This window comes from Salvia miltiorrhiza, chromosome 7 (assembly GCF_028751815.1).
Source record: "Salvia miltiorrhiza cultivar Shanhuang (shh) chromosome 7, IMPLAD_Smil_shh, whole genome shotgun sequence".
Taxonomy (NCBI): Eukaryota; Viridiplantae; Streptophyta; class Magnoliopsida; order Lamiales; family Lamiaceae; genus Salvia; species Salvia miltiorrhiza.
Genome location: NC_080393.1, coordinates 7,232,640 through 7,250,603, shown reverse-complemented (window position 1 = coordinate 7,250,603; position 17,964 = coordinate 7,232,640). Strand labels below are relative to the sequence as shown.

Here is a 17,964-nt window from a genome sequence, read left to right as displayed (position 1 = left end):
TCGAACTGCTTATAATAATAAGTAATAACTCACACTTACCACATAAAATAGTGAAATGAAACAAGGGATGAAGACTGTTGATGGTTTTATTCATCTTATTGCATTTCATTTAGTTTTTAGAAATGAGCAGTTATCTAATAGCGAATCGGAATTCTTTTTTGGGGGAGCTCACTATTAAGTTCCAATCGTTTATAAAAATAAATAGTTGCATCTTAAGTGCAACAAAATATAATAATATGAATAGAATGAACTTGGAGAGCGAATTCCATTAGATTATTGGGATCAGTTTTCTTAAATAACAAATGGTTAATTGCATATAAATTACTGAACTTTCAACATATTTGCATTTTGGACACGAACTTACAAACTCGTCCATTTTTCGATTAAACTTTAAACCTGAAATCCCATACAGTCATATTTATGTCACACGAGCATATTTATGTCAAACGCGTAAATTTCACCACAACGAAAAGTGGGGAAATATGCAAAATGATAAAAGAAATTAATAGTTAAGTAATTTAAAAAAAAAATTTAAAGTTCATATGCAAAATAAGAATTTATTAAAAAATTAATAATTAGATTTAGCATAAAACTCCTCAATTAGTTCCCGTAGGCCCAGTTTGAGGTTACTAACCCAGACCGAGTTCCAGCCCAATGAAAACTCTTTAAAACGCAGCTACTTAACAATCATAAAAAAATTGTATCACAAAAATGCATGCATAACAACTCAAAAACATGATTCCGTCCAGGTGACTTCTCTAAGTTTAACAGGGTTGGAGAATTTTTCGCTTCAAAAAAAAAGTTGAAGAATTTTTTAGTGTATATATAATTGGATTTTTCGAATTGTAACTAGTATTTTGCTTTATTATAAACCTTAAATATATTAATGGTTTCATCATATATATATATATACATGATATATGAACATTGAGTTCACCATGATATATGAACATTGAGTTCATCTCTAAGTTAAACAAGGTCAAAGGTGTCGAATTTGAGTTCACCATGATGCGATTTTTTTTATCTGATCAAACGAGTCCATGTATTTATCATATAAATATGAATAATTTTTAACTCTTAAATCATGAAGATTCACGATAAATTTATGACTTTGTTGGATAACTTCATAGTCTATGGTTTGAATCTTGTAGGTAAACTTTTTTTTGAATTTATAATTTTTTACAACAAATTTATAATATTATATGACGAATTCATAATTAACTCATTTACCCGATAAATATGGTCTGTGCACACGCGCGCGCGCACACACACATATGTATATAGGGGAGGGCTAGAATAAGGGACTGTAAACTGAAATAAGAGATAAAATTAAATATTTTTATTTACTTTAATTTATGATGCATTTTAGAGGCCAAACCATCATTTCACAATCATTGAATCGATCAAAACCAACAGACAACGTTCACCGAATACTCAAAAGACCATTGATTTATAATCGCTTTACTTCCTCAGCAAGCTCACTCGATTTTATTTATCAATTATCACGTAACAGCAATAAATTCAGTTTACATAGATCTTTCTCAATTATGTAGCCATCAATATTAATTGAACGTCTTTAGCATGATTATTAATTTTAAATGAATTTAGGTGGCCTATCAACTAAATATTGTGTCACATAATGAATTATTTTGTCATTTTGTAAAACAAAGTGTGGGTGCTCCGAAATCCCAATCCCAAAGTTCCCAACTAACTCACTTTCAACCATTATGATTTAACTGTTTGCTATAGTTAGGTAGGCTTGGGGAAAGCGATATATACTATTTATATATATCGAGAGAGTTAATATCAAAATAATTATTCTTATATTATAAAGATGAATTACAGTAATAAAATAGTTATTTTTGACATAAAATAGTATTTTCCTCTTAATTGGTGAATTCAAGACTAAATTTACGATCAAATTTATTTTCGATCATAAATTACTCATTACATAGGATGATTCATTATTATTGATCATGAATTAATGGGTAAAATAGTAAAAATAATTATATTTTATCTTTATTTCTTAAAGTAACTATTCCACGAGCTCTTTTGATATTTTGTCCATGTCATTTTTTTAATATAGTAATTTTATTTTAAGATCTCAAAAATTATTATCGAGATAATTAAATTTACAAATTACATCAATTCAAGACTCAATTGTATTCCTTTATTAATCTTGGAGTTAAATAAAAGAAGGGAATAAGTTAAACTTTAATTTGTATGAAATTTGTAAATTCGACCTTGCAGTAATTTTTGAGGTATTACAATGAAAAATGATAGTAAAAAGATAATATTGAAGTGCGCTAGAGATCAACCCGCGGGCTTGCAAAATGTGCTCGATCACAATGTGCGCCACATATTAGTCCTATATATATATATTAATTACTATATTAGATGAAGAAAAAATAATAACATTTCGCTACAATAGATACTCCCTCCATCCGCCAATATTATGTTACAATTACTATATCGGGCGTCCACCAAGATTATGTCATTTTTCTTTTAAAGCAATGGTGTCACCATCCTCTTTAATATTTTATCTTTACTAACACTCTTTATTTATAAAAAAATCACGCAAAATTCAATCTCAACCACACATTTCATAAAGTGGTGGGACTATTTCTCCACTACATCAAAATCATCACCAATTTTATTAAATCTTGTGCCCAAGTAATTTGACATAATCTTGGCGGACGGAGGGAGTAATAAATATCATTAAGGATTGCATGAAAATAGACCAACCAACAAAAATACCATTAGCGCCTAGCTCAAGTGGCAGAGCTGGGACACCTAATTTTTTTTTTTGGTGAGAGGTCTTGTGTTGAGTTTAATCTTGCCTGAATGCGGTATAGTTTTTTCATTTTTATGTGGTGATCCCACATGCGTGCGGTTATATTCCCACCTTTGTATGGTGTAGAGTGGTGTAGTGGTCCGTGGTCCTACCTGTATGCAGTTATATTTCCACCTTAGTGTAGAGTGGTGTAGTGGTCCCACTGCACCTACATGTGATTATTTCCACCTTTTATGTAGTGTAGAGGTTCCGCCTGCTTGCGGGTGACTTATTTATATAATATATAGATACTCTTGTATTTAAAAAAAAAACAAAAAACAAAACTAAAATACAATAAAAAGGCAACAATCGCTAAGCTATAACGAGAAACGCAGCCACTCCCTTTACTAATGTAACTTCATAAGTATAAACACATATGCGTGTGAATACTCAAAGGCTCAAAGCATGCGTTACGTATAAACCAAGCAAAATAAATCATACTATAAACAAATCATATCTCCACAATACAACGACGTGAAAAAAATAACAACGTGATTTCATAATATTTTGTCTCGTCTTATTTCCCATAGAAATTGGACTTTTGTTTGTTGTAGTGTAATAAATAGTTCACCATTCCTAAGCAAATAAAGGCTGTGGTATCTTTATTTTCTTTTTCTTAAACCTCAACAATTTAAGACTTATCTAAATTCATGATTACAAAATATTGACATGAAATTCTGCTAGCTTATACGCTCATATTGGATTATCTCCCTTTCTTCTTTTAATAATTAGAAGAAAAGAAATACCCTTATGGATTTTCATTTATATTTGAGCCAAGAAAGTAGACTCTTTATTATTTATTTTCTATTATTTAAATATCGAGTTAAATCAAAATTTCTTCATAACAATGAATGTAAACACATGTATAAGAAGTGCACCGTAGACGGTACATCTGCCAATCGAACCTATACAAAAACAAAATCATATAAGAAGTCAAAAGTCAACTCTATTGCTGGCGGAGTGCACCGATTTTTGCTGCAGAAACCACCATCATCGGATACGTGTAACACCTACAAATAAGCGCTTACACCATACCACAGCGAATCATTCTCTCACCTTTTCCTTTTTTTCCTTTTCTTGCTTTTAATTTTGTCTCTTTTCCCAAACAGCGATTATTCCAATTTCCAAAACCTTGGCGTACTATAAATTCTCCTCCACCAATGCTTACACTTCCCTCCCCTTCAAACCTATAGGAAAACACACACCACACACAATCAACGTTTTTCCACCACTTTTTTGTTGTGAATTTTTCTCCGATTTGGTAAAATGCAGGTGACTACGGCACTATCACTCTCCCCCAGCTTCAGCAGCTATAGCAAAGTCTCCGAAATCGCAGCTCGGACTGTCGATGAATTCGATTCCGATGAATTCTCCGACGAGTGTCTTTTAGACGAGAGGAAAACTTCAGCAGCGCAACGAGGCGATGAAAACGAGGAAGAATTCGAGTTCTCGATGACATCAAGGGATTCGGAATTGCCGTCGCAGACTTCCGCCGACGACATTTTCCAAAACGGTAAGATCCGACCGGTGTACTCTGTCTTCAGTCGAGATTTTTTGCTCGGACGCGTCAAAGTTCAGAATGAAATCGGAAAGGAAAATAGCGTCCGCGGTTCGGTAACTCCGAAGATCCGGCTTCCGCTGAGGAAGCTATTTCTAGAGGAAAGGGAAACGGCGATTACGATGTCGCCGAGCTCGTTGGAGGAGGCAGACGAGCTCGACGGCGTAGCGGCGGTAACCTACTGCGTTTGGCCACCGAAGGCAGCGGAGGCGGAGGAAGAAGGCAGGTGCAAGAAGAGCAGCTCCGCCGGCTGCAATTCTAAGAGATGGAAGTTGAAAGATTTTCTGCACAGGAGCCACAGCCATGGAAGCGAGAACGATTTCGTCGATTCGAAGGAAAATGAAAAGAAATCTGCAGAAACTCCAGCGGACGGCGGGAAAGTTGGAGCGGTGGCACCGCCGCATAATTTGAACGGCGGCGAGAAGCAGAGATCGTACTTGCGCTACGGACATGATTTGGCGGGGCTCTTTGGTGATGTAACGTTGAGAAAAAATTTGGAGTCATTTTGAGATTTTTGACATTCTGAACTGAAATCTATTTTTGTTATTTATTTATTTTTGAACTTTGGTTTATATTTGCTTCACTGCCAAGGAGTAGAACTATAGCTTTTGTTTGTTTGTGTTTTTACTTTTTTATTTTAGATGTAATCTATATGTTGTGAAGAATTGGTTTTTCTGTTGGGTTCTTCGATATATATTTTCAATTGATCAAATTCTCAAATTGTTAGCATTTATATTTTTCTTTTGAGACCCACTAAAAAAAAGAACTGTTTGATCCAACACCATTCACGAAGAAGCACACATAACACATTGGTGTATTTGTATATATTTCCGACTTTCCGTTGTAATAATTGAGGGTTATCTGTATTGTGTTTGAAGCTTCAACTTTATAAAGCTACTTTACAAAGCTATTTTATGCCAAAATCATAATGTAGCATCGGTAATTACCATACGCTAAGGAGGAAATCCGCAAGGAAAATAAATTATACTCTTGGGATTTTAGAGTACAAAATGTAAATAAAATGAACTAAACAATTCTAGCTAGATAGGTTGATAAACTATTTTCTGCTATTTTCGTATTAATCATTGTCGGTTTCTTTTAAAGACGAGAATCATTGTCGACCCTTTTTCTAGGATAAACTCATCGACTTTGAAATAAATGTAAGTTGTAAATTGAATTTCTCGACGAGTAAAGAATGCAAAAGGGATATATAACATACCACATTCCGCTCATTTAAATTTCAAATTTTGAAGTTTAAAAAATAAGAAAGTACAAATACATGCACTTCACAAGAGAAAAAAAAGAAGGAAAAGAAAGAAAGAAAAGTTGGGAAAGAACCCTTATATTCGAATTATTAGATTCTCGTTAATCCTTATATCTCTAAATCTTCTTAAAATAAAGTAAAGTTTTTGGCACAAGTTAATTTCAACTAAAAGTGATTAGACAAGTAATTAACCTCCTCGATAATTGATTTTAATCAGCAGAAGTTTTCAATGGCTTACAAGAAAGAAGAATCACATAAAAATCAGTTTAGCAAACAAGGTTTTAGAATGCGAACTCAACCAACACTACTTATAACTACTAAATAAGTAATAACAACTACTGAATTCCTCTACAATAGACAATCAATTCCTTTACCAAACGATTAACAACAACTTCTCAAATAATTTTACAACTTTAATTAATTGATGTTGATTGGTGTCCCACTGTATGTGTGAGTGGATTGAATAGGATTTTCATTAAATTAATTGAATTATTTTATAAATAATTATCTAGTCTAGTGTTATATTAGACCCTTGATAACAGTCATTTCTTTGTGGGTTTTAATGTTTTTAAGGCATCAATTTTATAGGGAGTTGGGTGTGTGATAATTATTTTGTACTTGAATTGTTTTATCTTGTAAGATATGATATTTGCTCGTAATTTGATAATCAATATTTATAAAAATATTGAAGCTAAATTAGAAATTATGATCTGGATGAAAGTTGTACACCATATTGATACAAGTTCGTGGGCACAAACGGATCGCAAATCGAAGGTCAAACAAGGAAGATATGGTCCAAACAAGAAAGTTGTGCACAGTAACAAATAGTGGTCGCCGAGCACAGAAGAATTTTTGCAATATGGCTCGGCGACCTGCTGGGCCGGTCACCGAAGTGTTCAATTTTCAGTACATATTCAATTTTTTTCTGTATTTTTTGGGTTCTATATGGTATTTTCCGCGTTGCCTAAATTTGATTACTTTATTGGCCTATTAGACACTCTTTTACACCAATTTTCGTACCTACCTTAGCTTTAGAATTTATTTATTTATTTATTCTTAGTTTTTATAGTTTAAATTTATTTTCTGCAAGATTGAAGATTCAAGTTGTTCAACCTGAATTGATTCCGAGTTTCATCAGTTTTATTGAATTCAATTATTTTCTTTTTAATTTTGTCTTTTGTTTATTTAATTATACCTAGTGTTAATAGGCAAAAATGCCCACATCCTTAAGTTTGATAGTAAAAATGTCCTAAGTTATAAAACAAAGCATTCTACGCCATAATTATGTGAAGTACCTATTTTACCCTTTGATGTTGATGAGTTTGCTTGGTTTTTTGTGAAAGTCTTACACATTTGACCGATTTGACAACCATCAGTCATAAAAGTCAACGATTCGACAGCTATCAGTCAAGAGTACATATGACCGGTGAGTGACTAGATCATGTGTCCGCCCGGGCGGATACATGATCTAGCCACCCATACATATGATTGATAGCTGTCAAATCGTTGACTTTTATGATTGATAGCTGTCAAATCGGTCAAATATTCAATCTTTTTAGTCTTGAATTTTTATTATCTAATTTCATTTATTCCTATTATTTTAGTCTAGTTTTATTTCTTTCTCCATATTTTAATTTATTTGTCTGAATATTGAATAGGTGTTTGTGCTAGATTGTTCATTGTGTTTTCGTTTATCAGTCCTTGTGCAATATTAGATTCACTATTTATGTTATAATTATATTATGTTAGTTGCAGTTTTTGTTGATAACAATATAGTGATCAACTTTTCGTTGCTAAATATGATTTTTTAGGACAAAAACTGTGCTATTTAAAAGCTGGAAAGAGTAACTAATTAAACACAAAAGAAATACTTATCAGACCAAATTTTGGAATAGCTAGGTCATTTTCGTATAACAATTTTATTGAAAGTCCTTTGAATTTGATATATAAACCTTGGGTAATGGGAAAGTAAAAGTCTATCTAGTTTGTATTTTCTAATTTCTTTTTTCTCTTTTTGTTAAGTCAAATGTTCAAATTCTTTCGAATAATAATATCACCATTCAAAACATTACATTACTTTCAGTTTCAAGATCAATACCCGCTTTACTTCGATCTTATAAATAAAAAAATTTGATAACATAAATAAAATAATTAATTATCTTAAATGTATACTTTATTATTATTATTATTATTATTATTATTATTATTATGGAAATCCGCATGTAATCGCTACATCCGGTGCATCTTACATATTTCTATTTTCTGTGAGGGGCTTATCACTGAAGATGGGGCAAAATAATTAGTTAATTACTAGTTAGCCTCAATTATTGAAGTACATGTAGTCTTTTTTTATGTTTTGGTCTGTCAGTTAACTCCATCACCATTCACCAATAAGAAATAGCACAGCATTTTCTTAGTTTATTCAAATATTAAGAGGAGGAAAGTTGCCTACATTTTTATAACATGGTGTATGTATGGCTCCTGCAATCAAACACAGCTATAGCTAGGGCTGGGAATCGGGTACCTTACCCGAAAAAATCGGGTACCCGAACCCGAAAATCCCCTAAACCCTATACCCGACCCCGACCCCAAAAACGAAATCGGGTACCCTAATACCCGATATTTTTTAAGCCATTTCCCTAAACAGAGCCAATTCAAAGCAGCAGCAGAGCGGCAAGTTCAAATCATTTGTGACGTTGTCGAAATTCAATCGAAATTCATACAGATCAAGAAAATCATACAAATCAATTCCAATTCAATGAGACAATGACCAAATTCAAAGCAGCAAATTCAACATTAACATAGAAAATCTGTATTTAAAAAAAAAAAAGAACAAGAAGAAGAAGAAAAGGCGTAGAAGAAGTGACGTTGTCGGGAACGGCGACGGGGTCGCCGGTAGAAGTGGGAGGCACGGAGGGATTCTCGAACTGGAAATCTGGAAGTCCAGGAGTAGGAGGCGCGGCGCGGTGGGGGCGATTCGACGGGAATGGGACGGCTGACGGGGTGGGAGGTTCAGCTACGGCGTGACGCTGCGTGGACGGAGGTTTACCTGTCGTCGGAGAAGAAGAAGCTCACCTGTCGTCGGAGCTCGGAGGCGGAGCGACTGGGCGAGGGTCGCGGTGGGACTGGGAACGAGCTTCCCACTGGCGACGGCCAAGGAGAACGGCGGGCGGGTGAGGGGCGCCGCTGGGTCGCCGGAGACGGGAACGATTTCTGGAGTGGGGGGCGGCCGGGCGGGAGTACAGACTAGGGCTGGGATTGGGATTGGGATTTTGGATTTGGGAATTGAAAATGGGAACAGAGCAGCTTAGTTTTTAGGCTTTAGTTTTAATTTTAACTTTCATATTAAATTTAATTAAATAGTATAAAATATATTTAATAAACAATTCGGGTATTTCGGGTATACCTGATACCCAGTTTTTTCATACCCTAAATACCCGATCCCGAACCCGATCCCGAATTTTTCGGGTATAGGGTACCCGATACCCGATTTTTTCGGGTCGGGTATCAGTTACCCGATTACCCGATCCCGAAATTCTCAGCCCTAGCTATAGCTACTGGCAGTGACAGAGCATCAATGCTAGCTGAAACATGATGTCAATCGGGCCAGCCCACCGGATTTTCAGGCTAGTCCTATCGGGTTCCGGGTTAGTCGGGTGCGGGCTAATCGGGTTGGAGATTTTTTCGGGTTGTAAATCTTCAACCCTAACCCTAAACTTTCGGGTTTCGGGCTAGCCCATCGGGCTAATCAAGTTAAAGGCGTAAAAATAAAATTATCATTTGTATTTTATTATTCCTAATGATCTAATGTATAATGTATAAAATATATACATAGATATTAAAGATATAAATTATATTATATAGCAAAGCATCAAATGCAAAAATATAAGATATTCAAGATTACATAAACAAAATTATGTTAAAATGAGATAGTAAAATTTAACATGTATCAATGCACTAGAATTAATCTGGATTATTACTGAATAATTAGTGGATTTGCCATGCACATCTCATTGACAGAAAAAAAAAAAAATGGTATCACTTTAAAATGAGATACTAATAATTAATTTCTAACTAATGAGATACTAATAATCAATTTCTACAAAAAATTCGTAATTAATTTCACTTTTTTTAATGAGATTGCACACACACACACACACACACATATATATTATAACTAATTAATTTCACTTTTTTTAATGAGGCTACATATATATATTTAAGCAAATACCATAGATCTAAACATAGCAGAAGTTATAACTGGATGCATCAGTCACAATTCCGTCAGCCCACCGGGCCAGCCCATCGGGTTTTCGGGCTAGCCCTATCGGGTTCCGGGTTAGTCGGGTGCGGGCTAATCGGGCTGGAGGTTTTTTCGGGTTGCGATTTTTCAACCCTAACCCTCTAATTTTGTCGGGTTATTCGGGTCGGCCCATGGGTTTCGGGCTGCATTGACATCCCTAGAAACATATATGCAGAAACATGACCTTATGCATGAGTTGAGTAGCTCTGTACCTGTTACATAATATTAGAATTTAATATTTCAATTAGTTATCTAATTTGATATGTAAAATTTACTTTTATTTAACAATTCTAGAATGTCTATTTGTGTTTATATAAAAATTTAATTTATTATCAAATATGATTTAACTAAAAAACGATTAGTGAAAAAAAAAATCTAGCAGCATCGTTGAATAGATTTTAACATGATGAATAAGGTCATGTATAATTTTTTATGTGCCAACGTTTACACTGGATTTCTTAGTAATTTAATTTAACATGTCAGCATTTCTCACTCGTGCAAGTAAAATAGTAAATAATAGTATAAATGAAAGGCCAAAATAGGTAAAAAGAAATGAAGGAAATAAATAAGAAAATCCCCCGGATCATCCAATCAATCAGCAATGCCTTCAGCTCAAATAAGGCCCAATAGAAAAATAAGTCCAAATACAATTTACTGCATTTCAACTGGTCTACTATGTAGGCCCAATTACTTATCTTAGATATGTAATCTCTCTCTTTTTTAATGGAGAAAAACGTATAAATTACTAAAGGGTGATATTATTCAGCCTCCGTATTACTCAATATAGCTCCTTAATTAAAAATAATAATATTATAAATTTACTATTTTACCCATTAGTCTAAAATAAACACCTTATAAATTTAACTTAATATAAAAAAGAGGAAAAAAAACTTTATATTGCTTCTCTCTCATTATCGGTCTTCTCCAGAAAAATAGAGCAACGGAATTTTCTATCTTGTATCACCACTTCTTTCGATCTTCTCTCATCCAAGAGTAAGCAACATTTTATATAAAATCAAATTATATATCCAATTAAAATAATTTTAGAAAATAAAGTAATAAATCTAGACAAACATTTGGTGACAACAAAATTGAATTGAGATCTAAAAAGATTAGGCCCACTAAGAAATAGAGTTGTGAAGGGGGCCTAATAAAATCTTCAATAGAGAAAGCGAATGGTAGATTTAGAGCTGGAATTGATGTGGACTGCAAAAGTGGTCACACTTCTCACCTTTGCTTATGCACACAGAAAATCTGCCGGGGCCCATTCACTACCCTTTTCATTTACCCTTTTTCATTTTCACACAAAAAGGTTGTAGTAAATTTTGGCTAGTTTTGATTTTTGAAGGAAAAATTACTTGAAGTTTTTACAATTTACAGGATGGTTTTTTAAACTTTTTCATTCTTATCCTCGTTTGTTACCATTACAATGTGGAGGAAAACCACTTGTCCACTTTTTTTTTCGTTTTCTCTCTTACTCTTTTTTTTTTTTTTTTAAATAAAGATTTATAATAATTATGTGACGAAGGTATATTGATGATAAAATCAATTCAAATTGAATCAATCTCCAAACTGGCCCGTTATAAGTAGATTTAGGAGGGGTAGTTTTCCGAGAGGGGATGATGATTTCCCTAATTAACTAAACTGAGGTACCATACATTTTTATTTTAATCGTGGAAATTCATAAACATTGAAATATTTTACTAATAAGTTTGAGAGAAATAATTTCAGCTACGAATAAGATAAAGAACCCCCCACTAACATTGGCGGTACAAAACAAAAATAATGGTAGTAACTAACATATTTTGTAAGTTAAAATTTGGAGTGAAGCTGCAAGAACAAGTATTGGACTATAGGATATATCCCTAAATCCCTTTTCTGTTACATGTTTAGAAGCAGAAAAAAGAAGAATATAAGGAAATGCGAATACTGACAAATTATGCAGAGGACAAAAATTAGAGCAACGGAAGTAAGTAAGGAAAAACATGGAACAACTAGATGCAGTTGTATTGTACCAACCAAATTGATCATCACTTAATGATTGAATTATTGATGTGGGCTCCTATCCAGTTCAGCATTTATTGGTGTATAAATCTTTGATATTGTTGAATTTCAATTGGTATATTTCCATAATATTTATATCCTTCACTCACACACGCCGACTTAATTTTAACCATCTAATCAATATCTAAATCTTCCTCACCTAAAGCTACACACAGTAAATAATTTGAAAGCAAAATTTGCATATTCCATAACAAAACATCATTGAAATGAATTGAAGGACTAATATTAATTTTAAAGGAACTTCCTTTTGCTTTTTTACTTTATGCTGGTGAAAGTTAGGGCTCCAAAATTTAAAATTTTCCTTGAAATCACTTTCAGCAAAAGTAGGAAGTACTAAAGGTGAAAAATAAATTAGGCAATTATATAATACATATAAAAAAAATATCATCCCATATATTAACAATATACAAATGACAAATTGTACACCAAAAACATGATAAAATAAATAAATAAGTACAAGAGACAATCACTTCTCTCACAACTACTACTGCATAATTCAATACAATAATAAAAAATCCAACCTGTAAAATGCCATTCAAAGTGCAGAATAAGAATCTATGGCCACCAAACTCAATCAAGTATACCTATTTCTTTTTTTGTTTTCTTTAATCTTGTATGGAAAAGAGAAAAAATTGTGTAAAGATCTCTGTACAGCTATCTTTCTCACACCTTAATGCCACCATTGCTGCTCGCACCCTTCGTGTTTTGGCTCGTATCAAGGAGCGTTTCAAGTGACCGGTTTTTCCTGTTCCGGACCCTGCCTGCCTCTTTTAGTAGCTCAGCCAGCCTCTTCTTCTCATCTTCAACGTCTGGATTTGCTGTCCCGAGCTTTTCCTCCCTCATTCCCACAATAAATTCAAGAATCTCTATTGCATCATCCAACCTGTGTGAAACCAGCAAGGTTTCAAACATATTCAAGATGAAAACCAAACATAACTAACTTCTTGCCTCATACTCATAAAGCTGTATCATAATCAATTCAACCAACTTTTGCAAACTATTTAATTCTTAAAATTTCTAGCATATCATGACTACATTTGAGGAGAAGTATTGTTTTACAGTGTGACTAGTATCTATGAGCTCAAATTAAAGCAAAAAAGAGAATTAAAATCCAATACATATCACAGCTAATGAATCAAGCCAGAGAAAATCACTATTGCTTGAATATTTGGCCCTATTGTAGTATACTAATAAACAAGATATAATCTCAGCCAAAATAAATAGAAATATGCTTTAATATTTTTAAGATTCTTGAAGTATATGATAAGCAGTGAGTTGAGTATATTACCTTCCAACGGCATCATAGGTTCCAGCGAGGTTACTGTAAACTCCGAGTGTATCTGGATGGTATGGTCCATATTCTTGCTCTAGAATGCTCCTTGCTTCTTCAAACAATTGAACAGCCTCGTTTATTGCATAACGCTGCACACAAGCTAAGCCCATCTGGTTCAATGCAATGCCAAAGAAAGCTGATTTCTTCTCCCCACTAGCACGAAGCTTTGTTGTTGCGTTTTTAAAGGAGGAGTAAGACTCGGAATAGTTTCCCAACATATAGTACAGAACTCCCATCTGAGCTTCAATGCCAGCAATTGTGTTCTGCTGACCCGGAGCATCATTATACATCTTTAGAGCCTTTTGTAGCAACTTCAGCGCCTGCTCAAGCTCCTCCATCGACTCATAAATGGCAGAGATATCAGTGAGGCCACTAGCAATTTCCTCAGGAGCAATCCCAGGTACAGGCTTTTCATAGATCCGGAGGGCATTCTCACAGTAGGATCTCGAGTCCCTGAACTTCCCCGTCTTGTTATACAAGTCAGCTAGACGAACAAAAACAGAAGCAACAGCTGGATGGTTCTCCCCTTTAGAAGTCTTGAGAGACGTAAGTGCTTTCTGATAGGCAAAAATCGCCTCATCGTATCTGTTTAGAGAGAGATATGTATCCCCAATGCTACAATCAACAGAAGCCACTTCTGACTCCTGCCCATTAGCCACCATAGCCATGCTTGCCAAAACAAGATGCTCGAGAGCAGCTTCATGATCTCCCTTAGATTCACAGATCATCCCCATCAGTCTCCTATCTGCAGCCTCCTCAAGAGAAGCAGGAGCTCCGTTCTCTCTATGTATGTCTAGTGCCATTTGACAAAGCCTTTGAGCTTCATCAAATTGCATTGCTTGGATGTGAGCTTCAGCTAAATACCTACAAGTTTCACCAACCCTAGGATCATTCTCTCCAAGCACTACTTTTTGAACTTCCAAACCAGTCGTGTAGCACAAAATTGAATTCTCGAGCTGGCCCAACATAGCATAAGTATCTCCCAACTGCATATAACCAGCAAATTTAGCAAGGGCATGATCTTGCCCTTCCTCAACCACGGGAATCTCAATCGAACGCTCCAATACCGGAATAGCATCTCCATACTGGCCCAAGCTACAGTGTATAGCTGCAGTTACATGTAAACACATGACCACATCCAAACTTGGCTTCCCATCAGCACATTTCTCAAATGACTTAGCAGCTCGCTGAGCTAAATCAAGAGCCCTCCGAGCATTATCCCCAGACGACATCAAATCCCTAGCTTGCTTCAGAAGAAACGGCCCAAGATCAGGGTTTTCCAGTCCTGCCTCAGATAGATCCTCAGTTCCATTTTGCAGCTTCACACTCCCAGCAGCTGCGTTCCTGTGTTTCCTCAACAAACCACCCGGAGATGTTTTCTTAGAACTCTTCTCACTACGCCTATCAATAGGCGGTTTTGCTGGACTTTTGCTCTTTGGACTTGAACTTGATATACCAGAAATTTCAGATTCTAACTGCAAGTGAGAAGCTTTCTTTGACTGTGCAGTAGGGGTGATTGCATCCACAGATTGAGAATTCTCCACTGAACTATCTTTCTTCGAACCAGAATCACCATTATCCGGCCTCTGCAACTCTTCATCCTCTTCAATTATCTCCACCTCCCTCATCTCTCCTCCCACAAGATGCCGCAGCTCAGAATCAATCCGTGACTCATCGCCATCAGATCCAAAACTATGTCTCGATGGTGATTGATCAGAACTCTGCATCTCACACACATTCTCATAGAGCTGGTCAATGGAGGTTTCCGCCCCCCCTTCGACATTTTCTCCACCATCCCCATGTTGTGGAGCTTCTGGGGTCTGGCCAGCGGCAGAAGAGTTATTCGCCGCTGAATTTTCTTTACAAGAATTAGAATCTCCATCCTCATTCACTATCCCATCTTCATGAATCCCATCCATCACAATTCCAGGCATTATAAAAAAATAACAAAACAAATACACAACGATCTCTTTAACACAATCAGTCACCTCCTGCAAAATTCAAGATAAAAAGAACTCAATGTTTTCAATAGTCACAAAACAGAATTCATCAAACTGAAGGAAACAAATAGATCGAAAACGTGAATTTAAAACATGTGTAGAGCAAATTTCTCACGAATCAACATGTTCAGCACATTTCAACGGATCTTAATGATCAACCCAAACTCCAAAATCAGAAATGAAGAACCCATTAACGAAAAGCTGTAACAAACTACGAACAAGTATATGTACTCCACAGTCGAAACAAACCTCATTTAATTAACAGATTAACGCAAAAAAGAAAAAAAGAAAAAAAAAACATATGCCATAAACTGAGAGCAAAATATCAAGAAACAGAGCAAGTGTTACACCCAAAGTATAAAAGACGATAAAGGTCATACCTTTAGCAAAAACCCATGTGATAGAAGAAGATACTGCGTATCTCTGTGTGAGAGATAGAAGTTAGAGAGAGATAGAAGATGAAGAAGTGGAAAAAAATCTTGTCTTTTTGGTGGGTTTTTCAAGAGTGGGTCTGCTGTGTATATAGAAAATTTCGGCGATGAGAGAAGACTCAGAAGAGGGACAGAGGCGGAATTAGGTAAGAACAAGAAGGGCAGAAATGGAAATTCGAAGAGAGAAAGTGGCGGAGGTGGAATGTCAGACGAAAGTGGAAGGCGACTTCTCCCCAACCCATCGGCTCTGCAACTGCCGCTATGCTGTTTTTAATGTTTTGCTTCGCAATAACTTGCCACGTGCCCTTCTGTGGTTGGTGGACGAACTCTTTACTGCTATACCCTTACCTGGGTAATCTCGTGTTCCCATTCAAAAACTTATTTTATACGTAGAATGTAGATGATGATGTTGCCATTGCATCCTCATTGTTTTATTACCGGTTAATCGCACAATCATTCTACCATTTTTAAGATTTAATTACATTTTTTTTAGAAATACTAGCAAAATATTTACAGTAGTACATTAATAAAAGTGCATGCAAATCAATTACTTCTTCCGTCCCACTATAAGTGCTCAAAATTTTTTGACACGAAAAATAAGGAAAAAGTGTAAATGAGTTAAAAGTGGCAGGACCTACACATTTTTAAAAATTATTTTTTTCTATTTATGTAAATAGGTCACTTATAATGAGACAGTCCAAAATAAAATACAGACTACTTTTAATGGGACGGAGTAAGTAATTAATATGAAGTGCGTTGCATTTTCAAGTCTGAATTTTAGCAATGCAATAGTTTGTGGTCATATTTTGTTATGAAATTTAAAATAAAATAAATGTGGTAATTTAATATTATGTTTTACACAAAAAAATCACTAAGATTATCAATTTGATCTCTAAACTTAAATTCATTTCCATCAATATATTTTTAATGTCCAAGATGTTATTTAGAGTCGATATTGCCTCGTCGAAAATCTTGCAAAAGTGAAAAAATGAAGTTGAATCTTTATCTAAATTTTATCCCATTAAATCTAGTGCAAACTATATTAGGTAGAGTGAAGAAAGAGATAATCAAAATTGATTTGTTAAATAATTAATATTCAGTAAATAATTTGTTAGATGTGTCTTTTTAAAATATTGAATTGAATGTGAATATAGTTGAAAATACAAAAGATATGTGTAACAAGGAAAAAAAATCACATTTAATATAGACGGACAAAAATGACAAAAATACTAACACTTTTCATGGCCGAGTATTATTTTTGGAGTGACTAAAATGATTTCAATCATAAAACCAATTGGAAATGATTTGTGAAGGTTTACGCTGCGAGCGTGAGACCATTCATGAAGCATCCTAATAATTGTAAGATTGTCATTTTACAGCATGAGTTAGAAAACTGTGATAAATCATCATTAGACTTTTACTAATAATAATATAACGATTCAACAATTCTTAAATTATAAAGTGATGAAATTAGTAAAAGTGAGCTAGCATTTCTCTTTATGCGGTCCCATATAACTTGGTATTACAGGTATCATACAGTTATCACTTTCAAATCCACTTTTACTCTAATATGTATTCTTTGTTTTTTCCTACAAAAGGAAATTTAATGTCAACAGTTAACAGTGAAAAAGGATAATATTGGTTAGTAAATTGAGAGTCCCGTACGTCGTTGTTGCATAAAATTAAAGTTTGTGGTTAGGTGACATTCACAAAGTGTGTAAAATAAGTGAAAATTTGTGAAGGAAATTCAATTATGGTGCGGTTGGTTTTTGGTACAATAAAATCAGAATTAATTATAGTTCAGTAGTATCGTGAATTATGTCAGTGTTCACGAGCCAATTTAACAAATTACTATAATGAATCAATGATACATATCTATATACCATTTACATAGGGTAAATAAGCTGCACATTAATAAGTATTTTATTTTTTATGTATATTTAATTGGGTATATATGGATAGTTCATAATAAATGTGCTTGCATATGAATGTGAAACCTAAATGCGTCTCAACCTTATGAATATTGATTGAGATTGATCGTATAAAGAGTTCAATAATAATTTAGAATCTCTGGGACTTAAAAAAAATATTATATATAACATATATTTCAATTTATAGAATCTAATTATATTTATCAACTCAATCCAATCCAATATTTTAATACAAAAATCATCCTTC

At 34.3% G+C, this 17,964-nt stretch overlaps 3 protein-coding genes across 3 annotated transcripts in view; 1 reads left to right on the top strand and 2 right to left on the bottom strand.

Moving 5' to 3' along the window:
- LOC130992114 (nucleolar complex-associated protein 2) overlaps positions 1-17,964 on the bottom strand; it is an 884,658-nt gene that overhangs the window by 242,606 nt on the left and 624,088 nt on the right. The window lies entirely within an intron of this gene.
- Positions 4,100-4,900, top strand: LOC130993766 (uncharacterized). The gene has a single exon (XM_057918804.1). It carries the CDS (start codon positions 4,100-4,102, stop codon positions 4,898-4,900), a length of 801 nt encoding a protein of 266 aa, XP_057774787.1.
- Positions 12,398-16,024, bottom strand: LOC130992115 (protein KINESIN LIGHT CHAIN-RELATED 3-like). The gene is made up of 3 exons (XM_057916616.1): positions 15,736-16,024; positions 13,311-15,346; positions 12,398-12,905 (listed from the first exon to the last, which is right to left on the bottom strand). Exons 2-3 carry the CDS (start codon positions 15,287-15,289, stop codon positions 12,686-12,688), a joined length of 2,199 nt encoding a protein of 732 aa, XP_057772599.1. The 5' UTR covers positions 15,290-15,346; positions 15,736-16,024; the 3' UTR covers positions 12,398-12,685.

Excerpts from the sequence above, each read along its gene's own strand:
- LOC130993766 (XM_057918804.1), top strand. The coding sequence starts at position 4,100 with ATGCAGGTGACTACGGCACTATCACTCTCCCCCAGCTTCAGCAGCTAT.
- LOC130992115 (XM_057916616.1), bottom strand. The coding sequence starts at position 15,289 with ATGCCTGGAATTGTGATGGATGGGATTCATGAAGATGGGATAGTGAAT. Across the intron at positions 12,906-13,310 it reads ACCTATGATGCCGTTGGAAG|GTTGGATGATGCAATAGAGA; the intron begins GTAATATACTCA and ends GGTTTCACACAG.